General features: G+C 44.4%; 1 protein-coding gene across 6 annotated transcripts; it reads left to right on the top strand.

The window, feature by feature from the left end:
* The first annotated feature begins 1128 nt into the window (after positions 1–1128).
* PLPP6 (phospholipid phosphatase 6) lies at positions 1129–17203 on the top strand. 6 transcript variants are annotated; one of them, XM_061585002.1, is made up of 3 exons: positions 1129–1374; positions 7317–7755; positions 16790–17203. In XM_061585002.1, the coding sequence occupies exons 2-3, from the start codon at positions 7338–7340 to the stop codon at positions 17155–17157; spliced, it is 786 nt and encodes a 261-aa protein (XP_061440986.1). In that variant the 5' UTR covers positions 1129–1374; positions 7317–7337; the 3' UTR covers positions 17158–17203. The 6 variants fall into 6 exon arrangements, with proteins under 6 accessions (XP_061440986.1, XP_061440976.1, XP_061440970.1 ...); XM_061584992.1 differs by lacking the exon at positions 1129–1374 and adding an exon at positions 1389–1584; XM_061584986.1 differs by lacking the exon at positions 1129–1374 and adding an exon at positions 1390–1791.
* The last annotated feature ends 1175 nt before the right edge of the window (positions 17204–18378 follow it).

The raw sequence follows: 18378 nt of genomic DNA, 5'->3' as shown, positions 1-18378 counted from the left end.
GTTTGAAAATCCATCCGGCATTGTTGGCTGAACCTTCTCTCATAAATTAATGAAATCCAGTCCTCCCAACTAACACAGGCTTTTGTGGTTAATCTCTACGTTTCTCCCTGCCCGGGAGAAAATCTTTACCAGTCAAAAAGAACGTTCTGACTGATTTTAAAACTGAAAAAGCTTCTTCTGAGACGAGAGCTCGTCTCAAAAGCAGGCACAGGCGAAGTCACCCTTCCCGGAAGTCCCGTCACCAGCTACTTGTGTGAGTGCGTGAGTATGAAATATCAGGACGGTGGGGCATATCTATTTTTGCATTTTACAATTCCTGCAATTGGTGACTCACAAGAACACCTCTGTGTCAAGTGGACACCTTTCAATAAATCTTTTAAAACCTTTATCTTGCTGTTGTCCCAACACTTCTTCTGCTCGTTACCACTATCTCCTGGCTTGGTCACCTAGGAGTGTTTTTGGGTTCATTGGTAAGACCAAATTCCCCAGTGCTACATGTCACCTCCTTGGATGTGCTTACCCTGACCCTCTGAGTGCTTTCTTAGCTGCAGGGTTTCTATAGCCTTTGAAAGCAGCTTTGGAAAAGTTTCCTGGAAGAATAGCCTGCCTTGGAGTGGCTTCTTTCTGTGCTCTGCCTCTGAGGGTGCCCCATCCTCAGGCCCCAATGAGAAAGCTGACCTGGATGGAGACTTGCTTTGTCTCTTTGGAGTGGTTGGGTCTGGGTCCCCCCCCCATATCCCCTGGCAGGCAGACCCTGGATGGGGTGGGACTGCTGGAGGTGCGAGAGATGCCTCTGGAGGAACGTGGTGACAGGTCCTTGTCTCCCTAGAGATCCTACTGCTGGTGGAGTGGCCCCTTTCCCTCTTTCCGCTCCCTCAGGAGCGACCATGTGACTGCCTTGCTGTGCCTGGAGTGACACTTGTAGGGCGAGTAGGACCTGTGATGATGCCTGCAGTAGGATCAGCTACAGCTGCAAGAGTAGGACCGCCTCCTGCTCTGCTCCTTGCGCTGAGCTAGTGGCTTGCCTTGGAGCCGCCAATCAGGGCTGCTTAATCCCCCGCCCCCCCAGCGAAGGGTGGAGGTGGGGGATGCCTGAAGTCCGTCCCTGGCATGGGGGGGGCAGAATGGGAGCTTGACGGACAAAACCCTGCCCCTTCTCCCTCCCGGGGCATACGTGCATTTGTTGGAGGATCTATCCGATGACGCTCCTGCGCCATGATGCCTCAGAGGAAGCCCCTGTAAGCCCGGTGGCCCCCACTGCCTGAGAGATGAAGGGAAGGGGCAGCGGGCGGCTCTTCGGAGCCTGCGCGACAAACACCGCGCGCTGCAAAAGGCAGCCAAGCCGCCTCCCCTTTGCTCCTATGGATTTTTTGGGTGTGTAGAAGAGTCTTTTTCTTTATAATTCTCCCAAGTGAAGCAGGCGCGGCTAAAAAGCCTGCCTAGCAACCAAGAGGCAGGAAATCCGCCTCCCTCCAGAAGAGTCTGTTAGTCCTGCCTAGGAGGAGCCCCGGAAGCGGAGCCTCTCCCTCAGCTAGCTGCCCTTCGTCCCCTCGCAGACAGAGAGAAAGCCGGGCTCTTTCTCATGTAAGCCACTTCATGCTTGCCACGGGGGCCACGTGTCTGGACCACATCCCACCTTCTCTTCTTATCGCGGGTCCGAGAGCGTCGAGCTTTTTGCCTTCCTCGCCCCGCCCTCACCGCTTTAGTTACAGCGTTGTTACGTGAGGTGGCGGAAGCGGAAGTCGCGCTGAGTCCCCTTGAGAGAGTCGCTGAGGGCTGTGACGTTGCTAGGTAACAGCTGGGCGAAAAAGAAGGGGCGGATAACTTGGTTCAGGCTTCTGTGGTGCCACGGAGGGGGCGCGCGTTGGCGGGACGGGTGTAAAGGCGTATGGGAGGGCGTCGAGGGAGTTCCGTGGCTTCAGTGGGGGGGGGAAGGGATAGAGTGCGCGCGTGTCTGTGGTTTGCAGGCGCAGGTGAGGGCGTTACTAGGCGCTTGGACTCCCTTCCTTCTTCCCACCAACCAAGGCGTTCCTGGGGTCCGGGGTCTCTAAGATTCTCCTCTCCTCCTTTTTTTGTATTGTAAGGGGGATGGGGCAGGGGGAGGGTCAGTTTTTCCAAAGAGTGCATTGTAAAGTAAACCCTTCTTCCGCTGGCTATATTTAACTCACTGTGGTGAGATAACGGTGCTCTCCCCTTCTTCTTGCTAAGCTCCTGATTTGAAAAGAAAGTTCTATGCTGGGCTTGGAGTAATTTTGTCACTCTGTATATCTGAGAGCATATGTACCTCCTTCCATGGAGCATTTCTTGAGGCAGATGGCCCTGTCCCAGGAAGATTGAGGAACATGGAGGCCGAAGTAGTGCTTCTAGCTGTTAAATAGTTAAATATATTTTAGAGTCATTAACTATTTGGTTTTTAATAGATTGGTTACATTTGTGTTCATTTAAATAAGAGTGCTACTGCACTCAAGGCCCACTTAATAGGCATCTGGTTGGCCCACATGTGAAGATGTATCACTGAACACTAAAGTCAGGATCATTCAGACCATGGTATTCCCAATCTCTATGTATGGATGTGAAAGCTGGACAGTGAAAAAAGTGGATAAGAGAAAAATCAACTCATTTAAGAAATGTGGTGTTGGAGGAGAGCTTTGCAGATACAATGGACTGTGAAAAAGACAAGTAATTGGGTGTTAGAACAAATTAAACCAGAACTATCATTAGAAGCTAAAATGATGAAACTGAAGTTATCGTACTTTGGAGGAATAAGGGGGAGAAAAACCAGGATGTCAAGAGGCAAATGTGGGTGAATCAAAGTCTGGAGATATATTGTAAAAATATTGTAAAAAGGTATGCCCAATGTGTTTCGGCTGGAAAAACTCCTGCCTTCATCCTGCCTACATAAATGAACAAACTCATTACTAAACCAGACATAAAAGGTAAAGGTTAAACAAGCATGAACTACAAAGAACCATCTGTATACTCACATACCAGATAACGTAGAAAGTCAGATCACGTACAACGATTTGCACAAGTTGCTAATTAGAACAATGCTTAACAATAAAGTTATGTTTGAAACATTCTGGTACAGAATAGAAAAAACCGAATGACCCTAATTGCTCAGGGGAAAGGTTAATTGAAACATTCATTACGCTTATGCATGAGGGATCCTGTCAAAATATCAAACCCTATGGAAACTCGGACAAAGTCTTCAAAGGGAGATTAATGGAGAGGTTAGATGCATTTATCCCAAGGGATCATGTTGAAATGTCAAATCTTACAGAAAGAAAAGAACTTTTAAGTACCCATTCAACTCTACGGGGAAAGTAAATATATATTAATGTATGTACCTTCGTCTCTCAAAAATATGTCCATTATGTGTAAGTATCTTTTCTAAAGTCCTAAAATGAAATGTCTATGGGAGTGCGTCTAATCATAACCAAATGTTCTGCTGAAATAGAGATAAAGTGTAATCTTCACAAGGGGTCATGTCTGAATGTCAAATCTTACAGGAGAGGAAGAAAATCCATGTCTTCATTCAATGCATGGGGAGAAAGAGTGTTTAAATTCAAAATCCATGCAAGTTCTTTTTTCAAAAGTATATGTATATTCTGTGCATGTATTTTTTCTATACCCCAAAATTTAAAATCCGCTAGAGTATGTCCACATGTAACAAAATGATCTACTGTTTAATATCTGCATGAAACCGCTGGAAGAGGTTGTCCGGAGATTTGGGGTTCGGTGCCACCAGTATGCAGATGACACCCAACTCTACTTCTCCTTTCCACCTAATTCCAAGGAAACTGTCTTGGTTCTAAACCATTGTCGGGCAGCAGTGGTGGACTGGATGAGGGTGAACAAGCTGAAGCTTAATCCAGACAAGACAGAGGTGCTCCTAGTCAGTCGAAAGGCAAATCAGGGAATAGGGGTTCAGCCTGTGCTGGATGGGGTTACACTCCCCCTGAAGACGCAGGTTCGCAGTTTGGGTGTGCTCCTGGACTCAGCCTTAAACCTGGAGGCCCAGGTTTCTGCAGTGGCCAGGAATGCTTTTGCACAGTTAAGATTAGTGCGCCAACTGCGCCCGTTCCTGGAGTCGTCTGATCTGGCTATGGTGACACATGCCTTAGTTACGTCCAGCTTAGACTACTGTAACACGCTCTACGTGGGGCTGCCTTTGAAGAGTGTTCGGAAACTTCAGTTGGTGCAACGAGCTGCAGCCAGAATGTTAACTGGGGCTGGTTACAGGGACCATACAACTCCTCTGCTGCAACAGCTCCACTGGCTGCCAGTCTGTTTCCGGACACAATTCAAAGTGCTGGTTATGACCTATAAAGCCCTATATGGCTTAGGTCCAGGCTATTTGTCAGACCGTATCTCCCTATATGAGCCTGCCCGGGCCCTGAGATCTTCAGGAGAGACCCTTCTCACGATCCCAGCACCTTCACAAGTGCGACTGGTGGGGACATGAGATAGGGCCTTTTCGGTGGCTGCCCCTAGGCTCTGGAACTCCCTCCCTAGGGAGGCAAGAATGGCCTCCTCTGTGCAGACTTTCCGCCGACAGCTAAAGACTTTTTTCTTCCGGCAGACCTTTGGAACTGAAGGTTTTAAGGGTAGTGACTGAAGAGGATGCTGTATGTTATTGTTTTACTTATATGCTCCTAAACTGGGTTGCAGTATTTTAAGAGTAATTGGTTTTAACATCTTAATAGTTTAATCCTGTTTTAATGCTGATTTTATATGTTTGTATGTTTTATATTTTTATAGGTTCTTAATGATGTGTACTTGTTTTTATCTGGAAGCCGCCTTGAGTTCCAGTTTGGAAAAAGGGCGGGGTATAAATAAAGATAATAATAATACTAAAGGTGTGCCAGATCTGTTACGTCTGATATTGCTCAGATGTTCTCCAATCCGTATTTTTAAAGGTCTGGTGGGCTGTCCAACATATAATTTGGGGCAACTACATTGTACAACATAGACAACATTGGATGTATTGCATGTGGAAAACATTGATACAAGATGCTGTCGTTGGTTAAAAGGATTAATGAAATGTGTTGTTTTCTGGGTGTATTTACAGTACACACAGTGGCCACAGGGATGATGACCTGTGGGAACAGGAAAGCCCACCTGTGTCCTGATTGGATCTCGAGTTTATCTAAAAGTGCTCCTCACTAGTATGTCCCTAATATTTTTAGTCCTGTTGTAAGAAATCCAACAGACCGCTCAGTTTCCTAGAAATGAATGTCAGAGAGAGGACTTTCTTTTGTTCCCATTCCTTTACACGATCCAGTACAAGCCAGATTGGACTTTTTCCGCTTTTTAGAAACATCAAGCTACACCATTTTTTTGGCAATTCCACGATGAAGGAGTCACACAATCCTTTTAAAACTCGTTCCAAATTCATGCCTGCAGTACTGACGGACCCTTCTATTGCTACATTCGAGAGACTCGTCTCCCATGATTTATAAAACTTAGAAACAACACCTAGTCCGTGGCGAAATTTAAGTAAAGATGAACACCTTGCTCTCAAAAGGCTTTCCAATGACACTGATATCGTCATAAAGCCAGCAGATAAAGGTGGTGTGATTGTAATTCAAGACTCCTCAGCTTACAAAACAGAAATTCTTTTACAGTTTTCCGACAGGACAGCGTATATTCCATGTGTGTCCGATCCTACAGCCACTATTACACAACAAATAGGTATCATTCTTGAAGAGGGACTTTGCCTGGGATACATTACTGAGGAAGGAGATCGATTTCTACGCAATTCTTCATCAAGGATTCCTATTTTCTATACTCTTCCCAAAATCCACAAAGGGATCTCACCCCCTCCAGGGAGACCCATTGAATCAGGATGTGATTCGGTCTTGGAACCTTTGTCACAGTTTGTAGATCATTTTTTAAAACCTTTTGTACCCACTATCCCCTCATACATACGGGACTCCACGAACTTTATCAACAAGATAAAACACATTTGCATAGAGCCCGATGACATCATGGCTACTATGGATGTTCGATCCCTGTATACAAACATCCCTCAAGAACAAGTGATGTTATTCGAGATACGCTGGAAAAAAGAACCTGTAGGCAACCTCTCACCTATTTTCTTTGCTCCCTAGCAGAATTGGCTATGGGAAAGAATTACTTCAAGTTTGATAAAAGTTTCTACTGGCAAGTTAAAGGTGTGGCTGTGGGGTGCCCTATGGCCCCAGAAGTGGCCAATTTGTATATGGGACATTTCGAACAGGACATTACTTCCCCACACAGTCCTTTTGCAGTCCATTTGATCTGTTGGCTACGTTACATAGATGATATCTTTTTAGTTTGGAGGGGTGGACTAGATCGTGTTCTAATGTTTTTTACATGGGTAAATAATCAGAATAACCACATACAATTTGATACACATCATAGCAACAGCAACATCAATTTTTTAGATCTCCAAGTTATTAAGGTTGGGAAGCAACTCCATACTTCATTATACAAGAAACCAACAGACAGAAATATCTACCATAGGTATGACAGCTCTCATCCCAAGATATTAAGACACAACCTTCCCTACAGTCAATTTCTCCATATTAAACGGAACTATAGTTCGCATGAAGATTTTACACGACACTCTTGGTCCCTCAAACAACAATTAAGGGAAAGGGGTTATCCAACAGGAATCATTGAGAACAGCTACAAGAAGGCCTCATGCCAGAGACATACTGGATCATGTAAAGGAGTGGTGAGAAATGCTGAGTTTGGTATTCTCAGTCCAAATTACATGGTTGTGTGCTAAAACTGTACTATGGACTGTTAAAAGGTCAGTTCCTGCATGTTTGAAACAGTAGTAACTGGTGATTTATTAAATGACTGAAACAAACAGTGGTAAAGTTAACTGCTTCCAATTAGTTCTTCAGCCTTGATTTTAACACACCAGGTTGCTACTTGTAGAATGTGGAAGTGTGTACATTGTGATGAAACCCTTTCACAAGGTATTGATCGGTGATATATACAGATTTTCTTTGCCTGGGTCCTCCATAGTCCTCTGTTAAGCTAGAAACAGTTTTTGAAGCATAAAAGCGGGCACAAATGTCTCACAAATGTTGTGACTTAACTGATTTAGACTGCGATCCTATCACTTACATGGAAGCAAGGCCCACTGAATTCAGTGGGAATTACTTCTGAGTAGTCATGTATAGGATTGGGTTGTGGTGTCTGTAAGAGGGAAAGGGGTAGAATATGTTAAAATATGTTATTAAAGTTTTAGTGCGTTCAATGCGTGGACTAGCCAGTCAAACTGCCTTTCCTAGTAATCTTCTCTATTCTTCTCCCAACAGATCAGCTATATCAGTGCTATCATGCCCAGCCCTAGGAACAGCCCAAAGAGTAGCCGTGAGAGACGGGCACCTGGCAATAGGCTGGAGTTCCTATTGCTCACAAGTCAGAGGAACCCGGTACTCCCAGAAAGCCCTTCTCATCGCAAGGACACTACAGCCAGCACTTGCTGTCCACAGGCTCTGCCTGAAGAGGACTGCATGAAGCTAAATCCATCTTTCATGGGTATTGCTCTGCGCTCCTTGTTGGCTGTTGATCTTTGGGCGTCTAAACAGCTGGGGGTATGTGCTGAAGAGAATTCCTCTTGGGGCAGTGCCCGTCCTCTCATGAAGGCTGTAGAGATCTCAGGACATGGCATTCCTTGGCTAGCTGGCACCCTGTATGGCCTCTGTAGAAGTGGCAGCTCAGCAGGCCGTGAGGTGCTGCTCAACCTGCTCTTTGGTAAGAGCTCCTTTTCTCCTCTTATAGCTTTACACAGTGGGGTCTTGTTCCCCATATTTTTATTACCTTTTTCATTTGATAACTGTGGTGATTGGTTCCATTGTCGGTGTATCTGGGATAACTGAGTAGAGATAGCATCCCCCCCACATCACCATCTTTCCCTAATGTGTCATTTATTAAAATGATGTCTACTCACACATTTGAAGGTATCCCTATATGCTTTAGAAATGTGTATATAATAAAAAATATGCTGGGGCTATAATAATTCTGTTATAGGTTTACCATTACCATAATATTTATTATTTTTATTTATTTATTTATTTTATTTAATTTATATACCGCCCTAAGCCCGAAGGGTCTCTGGGCGGTGTACATAAAAGATAAAACAAGCACAGTGTATAAGTGCAATAAATACAATAAATCAAGAACCAAAAACAAACAAACAATAAAAGAACCAAACAACGTCCAAAATACAAGATAATAGTGAAATACTGTTAAAATACACTTTAAAATGCCTGGGAGTATAAAAAGGTTTTCACCTGGCGCCGAAAAGATAGTAGTGTCGGCGCCAGGCGCACCTCATTGGGGAGACTGTTCCACAGTTCGGGGGCCACCACCGAAAAGGCCCTAGTTCTAGTCACCACCCTCCGAGCTTCTCGATGGGATGGCACTCGGAGGAGGGCCTTAGATGTTGAGCGCAGTGTACGGGTAGGTTCATATTGGGAGAGGCGTTCCACCAGGTATTGCGGTCCCATGCCGTGTAGGGCTTTATAGGTCAAAACCAGCACTTTGAATCTAGCCCGGAAACAAATAGGAAGCCAGTGCAGACGGGCCAGAACAGGTGTTATATGAGCGGACATTCTGGTCCGCGTCAGCAATCTGGCCACTGCATTCTGGACTAGCTGTAGTTTCTGAACAGTCTTCAAGGGCAGCCCAACGTAGAGCGCATTGCAGTAGTCCAATCTAGAAGTTACCAGAGCATGAACAACTGAGGTGAGGTCATCACTGTCCAGATAGGGACGTAGCTGGGCTACCAATCGAAGATGGTAAAAAGCATTCCGTGCCACCGAGGCCACCTGGGCCTCCCAAAAGAACTCCCAAGCTACGAACCTGTTCCTTCAAGGGGAGTGTAACCCCATCAAGAACAGGATGAACATCCACCATCTGGGCAGAGAAGGCACTCACCAACAGCGTCTCAGTCTTGTCTGGATTGAGCTTCAGTCTGTTAGCTCCCATCCAGTCCATTATCGCGGCCAGGCAACGGTTTAGCACGTTAACATCCTCACCTGAAGAAGATGAAAAGGAGAAATAGAGCTGCGTGTCATCAGCGTACTGATGACAACGCACCCCAAAACTCCTGATGACCGCGCCCAGAGGCTTCATGTAGATGTTAAAAAGCATGGGGGACAGTACCGATCCCTGCGGGACTCCACAATGGAGGGTCCAGGGTATCGAGCAATGTTCCCCAAGCACTACCTTCTGGTGACGACCCACCAAGTAGGAGCGAAGCCACTGCCAAGCAGTACCCCCAACGCCCAACTCCGTGAGTCTTCCCAGAAGGATACCATGGTCGATGGTATCAAAAGCAGCTGAGAGATCAAGGAGAATCAACAGGGTCACACTCCCCCTGTCCCTCTCCCAACAGAGGTCATCATACAGGGCGACCAAGGCTGTTTCAGTGCCAAAACCGGGCCTAAAACCGGATTGAAATGGATCAAGATAATCAGTGTCATCCAAGAGCCCCTGGAGCTGGCCGGCAACCACCCGTTCCAGCACCTTGCCCAAGAACGGAACATTCGCCACAGGTCTATAGTTGTTCAGGTTATCTGGGTCCAAAGAGGGTTTCTTCAGGAGCGGTCTCACTACCGCCTCTTTTAGGCAGTCAGGGACCACTCCCTCTCTCAAAGAGGCGTTTATTATCTCCTTGGCCCAGCCGGCGGTTCCGGTCCTACCAGCTTTCACCAGCCAAGAGGGGCAAGGGTCCAGCACAGATGTGGTCGCCCGCACCAGTCCAAGGATCTTGTCAACATCCTCAAGCTGCACAGACTGAAACTCATCCAATAAATAAGGACAAGACCGCATTCTGGATGCTTTGTTGGAACTCACTGTCATAACATTGGAGTCTAAGTCCTGGCGAATGCATGCGATCTTATCCTGGAAGTGCCTCGCGAACTCATCACAGCGGGCTACAGATGAATCTATAATATCCCGAGGGCCAGAATGTAAAAGCCCTCGTACAATTTTAAAGAGCTCCGCTGGGCGGGAGAGAGATGCCTTAATTGTGGCAGCAAAATATCTCTTTTTTGCTGCCCTCACCGCTACTATATACCGCTTAGAACAGGCACTTACCAAGGCATAATTGCATTCGTCAGGAGTTCGCCTCCATCTGCACTCAAGCCTCCTCCTCTCTTGCTTCATCACTCTCAGCTCCACGGTATACCATGGAGCTGTATGAGCTCTACATAGGAGGGGGCGCATGGGAGCGATCGTGTCAACCGCCCGGGTTTAAATCTGTGGTATATCCTTCCACTTCCATTCCACACTGGAATGTACTCAAAGTCTGGAATGTGTCTGTGTTTCAGATACGCATCTAGACAGAAGCCTTATAGAGGTGTTCAGCCTGAAAGCGTGAGGGCACAAAGTGTCGTGGCCATGGCGCATGCCTACTCCACCCCAATCTTCATGTGTTAAGTGGGAAGATGTAAAGAGGGCTTCTAACTGTGGCTGATAAGGTGGGTTCCTTATGATGGAGAGGCTCCTAAATGTGCTTAGCAGGTAGAAGCCCCTTCAGACCTTCTCACGTAAATTGGGAAGGTCAGGAATGGAGCAGGTGTGCCCACCACACACAGGGACATGAGGGGGTGGGTAAGTGCCCCGTCCCCCAGGCACTTTATGCTCTCATGATTTTAGGCTGTGCCTGTATTTAGAGCTTCATCAATATGTGGAACAGGTACATCATAAAGGAGTCTCCAGGAGAGAAAGACTTGATGCACCTATAGCACTCACTGTGCTAAGGAATCTAAAGCTTCAGATGAGCTGATTTTAATGCTGGCAGATGGGACTGCTAGAAGAGAGAATGAAACGGCACTTGGTGGTATTGCTTTTCTGAAGGTGGCCCATGAACATCCCAAATGGAGGTCGGCTGTTATCAAAGGCATAATGGACTTCGAAGAAGCACAGATACAGGGCGAACGAGACAAATGTGCGGAAGGCACGTCAAACAAATCCTCATCGCGACCATCTTCCATCTGGAAACCTATGTCCTCACTGTGGGAGGCAGTGTGGATACAGAATTGGCCTCCACAGTCACTTACAGACTCACTGTTAAAGTCCTTATCTTTATTTATTTATTTAATTAATTACGCTTTTAAACCGCCCTATAGCAACGAGCTCTCAGGGCGGTGTACAGCAAGATAAAACCACATTTAAAAACGAACAAGTGTGGATTACAGCATACAATATAAAACATATTTAAAAACAAAATTAGAATACAAATTAAAATAAAAATACAATTACAGATAAGTTTAAAATAAAATTAAATTTAAGCTTAAAATGCCTGGGCGAAGAGGTAGGTTTTTACCTGGCGCCGAAAAGATAACAAAGAAGGCGCCAGGTGTATCTCATCTGGGAGGGCATTCCATAATTCGGGGGCCGCCACTGAAAAGGCCCTAGATCTAATTGTTGTTCTCCGGGCCTCCCTATGAGTTGGGACCCGGAGAAGGGCCTTAGATGTCAAGCGCAGTGAACGGGTAGGTACATAGCGAGAGAGGCGTTCCATCAGATATTGCGGTCTGATACTGTTAAGGGCTTTATAGGTGAGAACCAACACTTTGAATCTGGCCCGGAAACATATAGGTAGCCAGTGCAGTTGGGCCAGAATAGGTGTTATATGGTCGAATTTCTTCGTCCCAGTAAGAACTCTGGCCGCAGCATTCTGCACTAGCTGAAGTTTCCGAATCGGCTTCATATAGATATTAAAAAGCATGGGGGACAGAACTGAACCCTGCGGGACCCCATATTGGAGTACCCAGGGACTCGAATAATGCTCCCCAAGCATCACCTTCTGGAGGCGATTCCCAAGATAGGAGTGCAGCCACTGCCAAGCAGTGCCTCCAATTCCTAAGTCCGTGAGTCGCGCCAGAAGGATACCATGGTCGATGGTATCAAAAGCCGCTGAGAGATCAAGGAGAACCAACAGAGTTACACTCCCTCTGTCTTTCTCCCGACAGAGGTCATCATACAGGGCGACCAAGGCCGTTTCTGTACCAAACCCCGGCCGAAAGCCCGATTGAAATGGGTCCAGATAATCAGTTTCATCCAAGAGAGCCTGGAGTTGGCGAGCGACCACGCGCTCTAGAACCTTGCCCAGAAATGGAACATTTGCTACCGGTCTATAGTTGTTAAAATTATCAGGGTCCAAGGAGGGCTTTTTTAGGAGCGGTCTCACCACCGCCTGTTTCAGGCAGAGTGGGACCACTCCCTCTCGTAAAGAGGCATTAATCACCTCCTTGGCCCAACCGGCTGTTCCATTCCTGCTAGCTTTTATTAGCCATGAGGGGCAAGGATCCAGAGCAGAAGTGGTCGCCCGCACCTGTCCGAGCACCTTATCCACATCCTCGAGCCGTACCAACTGAAACTCATCCAATAAAACCGGACAAGACTGTGTTCTGGACACCTCAATAGATTCAACTGCTACAATATTGGAGTCAAGGTCCCGGCGGATGTTAGTGATCTTATCTTGGAAGTGCCTTGCAAACTCATTACAGCAGGCTATTGATGGTTGTATTGCATCCGGAGGACCAGAGTGTAGAAGTCCCCGGACAACTTTATAAAGTTCCGCTGGGCGGTTACAAGATGACTGAATGGAGGCAGCAAAGTACTGCTTCTTTGCTGCCCTCACCGCCTTCACATAACGTTTGGTAGAGGCCTTCACAAGAGCATAATTACAGCCATCGGGAGTTCGCCTCCATTTGCACTCAAGCCGTCTCCTTTCTTGCTTCATCACTCTTAGCTCCAAGGTAAACCAAGGAGCCAATTGAGCTCTGCAACGGAGAGGGCACACCGGGGCGATTGTGTCAACTGCCCGGGTCATTTCCGTATTCCACAGAGCGACCAGGGTTTCGACAGAATCGTCAGTTTTATCAGCTGGAAAATTCCCTAGAGCCCTTTGAAATCCCTCAGGATTTCTTGGAAGACAATCTTACTCAGCCACAAGTGATCGCCAATGAATGAATGAATTCATATTTTCCAGCAGATGCCAAACTTTGATTGCAACAGCTGCTCTGGTCCTTGGCTTTTCAATTCGTATGCACAGTCTGTGGGATGGTTGTTTAGCATCTTGAATGAATAAATGGTGCAGTAAAACTGTCAGCCGTGTTGACCATCAGTAATTAGCTTTCACTGGAAAAGATAACAAATATAAAAAATAGCCAAAAATACATAATATCCATCTTAGATCTATTACTTTCACACCTTTTGCCCAATATAGGACAAATAATGTCAGTTTATTTAAAAAAATGGTTTTACATGTTGTGTTAAGAGTTTTGGATGTTCAGTCAAGCTCCATAATGCTGGGAAATTGCAGCTGCTGAAGGCTGTGCCCTAAGCAGATGTGTTACTTTGACAATATTGATATTTTATCTGTGGTTAGTTCCAGTTTCACCACCACTTTGGAGATGGTTGTCTGTCAGTGGCAAAGTGGTGGACCTTTGTCCCAGTTTTGTCTGTTCAGTGGAATAGATACATAGAGTCTCTGAAATTGAAGCTATCACACAACTGAAAATACCACATTGTAAGTATCCGACTGGCAACCAATACCATCATATAGAATGACAGAGTTGGAAGGGACCTTGAAGGTAATCCAATCCAAGGTCATTTAGCTCAGTACAGGAGTGCCATGGATGACATTTTCCTCCTTACTCTACCTATAAGGGTTTTGTTAGTTTTGTAATCCTGAAACAAAAATCCTGTATAGTAGGGTAATATTTCCTCTTGGTGCAGAATGAGCAAATGAGTTGAGAAAGAGAGATAGTATGTCTTTTAAATACATTTTGAATTTAGGCACAGGAAGGATGGAAGCTTAATGGCTTACTGAATTTCATTGTAACTATTATACCCAAACTTTGTCAAATGTAAGTCTGTGTAAGGTCTGGGGTTAGGGCAGAGTAGCTCTCCATAATACTGCAGTATTAATTAATAGCCACCGTTTAAAATTTTGCCTTTTAAGTAATGAGATGAGGCAGTGTATATAAAGGACTGGGAATATTGCACATACTTTATGTAAATAGGAACCAATTCTCTTCCTAAACTCATTGTAATCCTGAGCTCCATCATATCTCCCTCGATGGAGAAAGAAAGTAAAAAGTTGAGCAAGAGGCTATAAAACTTGGAGAGGAACAAATTGCATGACAAGGTACGAGAGATGAAACAACAGCACACCAGAATGTATTTTCAGTTCTTCAATGGAGTGTCTGCTATATTTTTTTCTTTAAACCCTTTTGAACCTTGTAAGGAAGGTACACTCACTGATCTGACAACCTACTCCACAGTATTCTCAAAATAATAATAATTAATAATAATAATAAATGTTAGCCACTTGTTACTTGAAGGTCTCCAAGTGAGTTATGAAAATGTTCAAATAAAAACAAATGTATCATTCTGTAAAAAGAAAACAATAAAATAACATCCCCATGCAGCCTCAAGAAACTTTGGCAGCATACTAATAACCGATAACATTATCTCAGTCTATCAAGTTCAACCCCCTGCTCCATACAGGGATCCAACTTAAAGCATCCCCAACAGGTGGGTGTCCATCTGTCTCTTGAATGCCTTGTCTTGGGAGAGCCCACCACCTCCCTAGGTAGTTGGTTCTATTGTTGTACTGCTCTAATAGTTGGGTTTTCCTGATGCTCAGTTGAAATTTGGCTGCCTGTAACTTGAGCCCATTATTCTGTGTCCTGCACTCTGGGATGATGAAGAAGAGATCCTGGCCCTGGTCTGTATAACAGCCTTTCAAGTACTTGAAGAGTGCTCTAATATCTCCCCTCAGTCTTCTCTTCTCAAGGCTAAACATGCCCAGTTCTTTCAATATCTCCTCATAGGGCTTTGTTTGTAGTCCCATGATCATCCTTGTTGCCCTCCTCTGAACCTGTTCTAGTTTATTGATGTTTATTGAATTTGATTATGTTTTGAGAAAGCTATGTCTACAATTTTCTTATCAGGCAAACTAAACTTGAAAATTAGAAACTCAGCAGGGGAAAAAGACGAAATATCTTGATTAATTTGAAATACAGTTGATTGTAATTCATTACCCTCTCCTGAGAACTGCGTGCCTCCATGTGGAAGCCCTTCTCCTGGACCATGTATTTATTTAGCAAGGCATTAAGGGAACAAAAAAAATTGAGATACATTGAAAAGAATGGGGGAGTAAAGGGATGTTTCTCTCCCCCCAGCCCAATTATTTGGGAGTCCAAATTATCTTGCTTCCATAACCTAAAACCTGGTATTGAGACTCTCTCTTGCAACATTCTACTGTTATAAACTTTGAAAATTTATTTATTTAGTTCTTACAGTACTATTCCACTTCTCTTGCAAGGAGCTCAACTTCTCCTACTCCCCATTTTATCCCCACAACAACCCTGTGAAGTTAGGCTGAGAGACAGTTACTGGCCCAAGATCACTCAGTGAGCTTCATGGCTGAGGAAGGATTTGAACCCTAATCTCCAAGGGCATAGTCACTCTAACCACTATGCAACACTCTATATAAATTTTCTTTATAAAATTTAAAAAAATGTGTCTGTGTGAAATACCATATGTAGAATCTAACTGAAATGGGGCATATTTTCCTCAGTTATGACTCACACTTTGTCTTGGTCTTCTGGTTTGACATTGGGCTTAGTGTGTATTTGTTGGATGGGGTATGTGACTAGATAGAAATTCATCAGATTCATTTGCACCAAGTGTTTGGGGAAGCGGCACCTGTAGAATTTCTACCTGGACATTCACTGGTGAGGAAGCACAGTATGTTTTATAGATGCATCAGGCCGAATTCTTAGGTGTGTGTGTAGCAGGTGTTTGAAGAAGTTGTGCCTGCTAAATTATTCCCCACCTTCCAAGCCCAGTGTTTAAATTGAAAGAGTGTGGGTGCATGGAGCTTAACTTGTAAGTGAGCAGAATATGTGAAACTGCCATGGCTTTACTGCTTAGCCCAGGGCCTCTCAAACTTTCTACCTCCATGGCCCACTTGAGAGGGGTGAAAATTAGAGGTTCACCTGTCACACAATAACAGTGCAGGGACAGAGCCTGCCATAAGATGGTAGGAGGTGGAGATGGAGTTTGGCATAACTAGTTGGCAATTAATAACATTTCCTCTTGATTTCTAATCTTTGGAAATGGCTAAATTCTTTGCTACAGTGTTTTCCTTGTGGCAAGGAGTTCCATAATCCAGCTTTTCCCAAATTGAATACAGATGTTACCTCTGGAAGTATTCTGATACAGGTCCTCTTTTTTTGGAAGAATATGCTGATCCAGAGTCTATAACTAGAAAGGGTGTCATTTTGTATTTTCCCATATATTTGGCTATTTCTCATATGTTTTTTGTTTTATGAAAGCTACATTTTGCCCACATGGTGATAATTTTACTATGGTCATAGATTATAAAAAAAGGCTATCTCGTTTATTCACCTGGCAACTGCCACCCCTTCTGGCCCCTAAATAGTAAAGGCATTCTACACAACAAACATAATTTTGTTTAATAGGTGTGTTCCCTAATCACTAAGTTCTGAGAATTGAAATACTCTTAGAGTTGAGGAGCCATGACTATGAATCACATTTAAGTTTGCAATACTGGTGTGACAACAGCAATGAATCCTGTGGCACCTTAAAGGCAAGTTGAAGTACAGTGACCTAAGCCTCCTTGCATCTGATGAATGAATGATAGGCTATGGAAATTCAGGCTTCAATAAATATGCTAGTCTCTGTTTATCAAGTTGCTTTTCAAAATATCTGAAACCTCTTTATTCACTTTGTCTCCCAGCTCTCATACTTGATCTAATTTTGGTGGCAGCTGTAAAAGGACTGGTAAAACGAAGGCGGCCAACTCACAACAAGATGGACATGTTTGCCACTGTGTCTGTGGACAGGTATTCCTTTCCATCAGGCCATGCTACCAGAGCCTCCATGGTTTGCAGATTTATTCTACATCATCTTGTACTGGCTGTGCCTCTGCGGGTTCTGGTGGTACTTTGGACTTTCATAGTGGGAATCTCCCGAGTCATGCTGGGCAGACACAATGTGACAGATGTGATCTTTGGGCTAATAATGGGCTACATGCAATACAGCGTGGTGGAGTACTTCTGGTTGTCACCTGTCAGTGCTCCTGTTCTTTTTACATTGTGGAGTTGATGGTCTGTCTGTCCTAGCACAAACAATAAAAATTCATGAAGCTTGATCTGATCAGCAAGATTCATCTTGAAGGTGTGTGTGGGCTGCTTAGGCTCATCTCTGAAGGGCACTAGGTGCCTTCTTTTCTGAATGTGCTGGGCTAGAGCATGAACCAACCTGTAAAACTGCACAAGTCATCCCATAGTAAAACTTTTTTTATTTTTGAGATGACAGAGTAGTGGAATTCTAGTGGAGCTCTTGAGGCAACAAGTCAATCACATCATCCTTATTTTTCATAGGATTTGTGATTACAATCATACAGTTTATTTCAGATGACAGGTGGGTGGTCCCACCTGCCTGTCAGAGTTGGCCAGTGGGGATGGGAGATAAAGATCTGAGCTGCCAGGCCAAAAAGATTCTCCACTCCTACTGTAAACTGATGAAAATCACATCTCATCTCAGTATTTCACATAAGGGGTAAATATAATTTTATACTATGTGTCAAACTTGTCTTGTAAGCTGTACTTAATTCAATTGGTGCTGATAGCTTGCTTTAGAAATTGTGATAACAGTATGTAATAATGGCTGTTTGACTATTTTGATATATGTAAGGTTTTCATTTTCTGGAACCCATCTCCTACAGTTTTAAAACATTGTCTTTCAGACCATCCTTTCCGAGCTGTTGCTGTTGCCTACTTTCTTTAGAGGTTTCTGTTATGCAATCACCTCTTAGCGGGAAAATGAAGGCTGAAAAAAGTAGGGCTTTTATTTTTAACAATGCCTTAGTTTTCAAGGAAGGACATGGATCACTTAGCAATCAAGCCACGTCTTCCAGGACTGGAAGGGTTCAGTGTTGCAGCAGGAAGATGCCTAGTTGAGTGTTTCAGTGCCCCAGAAAGCATTCCATATGCCAGTGAGATTTGTGCATGTCTAGATTTGCTTGACAACTCTGAGGTAGTATGTATACAACATGCTGAAAGGAAGTTAAAATTGTGTTTCTTACAGAGTTTGGGTCTTCAGGTAGAAATTAGTCGTATGTTTCTAACCGAATTGGAATCAATTGCCAATTTGACACTATTCCAGTCCAGCTCTTCTTTAACAAATGACGACATACCAGTCCATTTATTTGGAAACTGCAGTCTTTGCAGTCTGAATTAGTTCTTCTGGTTTATTTAAATGCTATTAGTTGGAGGGGCAGTATGAAAACTTGCCATGAACAAGAAAGAACCCTCAGCACCAACT

This window comes from Rhineura floridana, chromosome 1 (genome assembly GCF_030035675.1).
Source record: "Rhineura floridana isolate rRhiFlo1 chromosome 1, rRhiFlo1.hap2, whole genome shotgun sequence".
NCBI lineage: Eukaryota > Metazoa > Chordata > Lepidosauria > Squamata > Rhineuridae > Rhineura > Rhineura floridana.
This window is presented reverse-complemented; position numbering and strand designations above follow the sequence as displayed.

Coding starts and splice junctions, on each gene's coding strand:
- PLPP6 (XM_061584978.1), top strand. Junction 7,756..16,789: donor GCTGCTCAACCTGCTCTTTG/GTAAGAGCTCCT, acceptor TTTGTCTCCCAG/CTCTCATACTTGATCTAATT.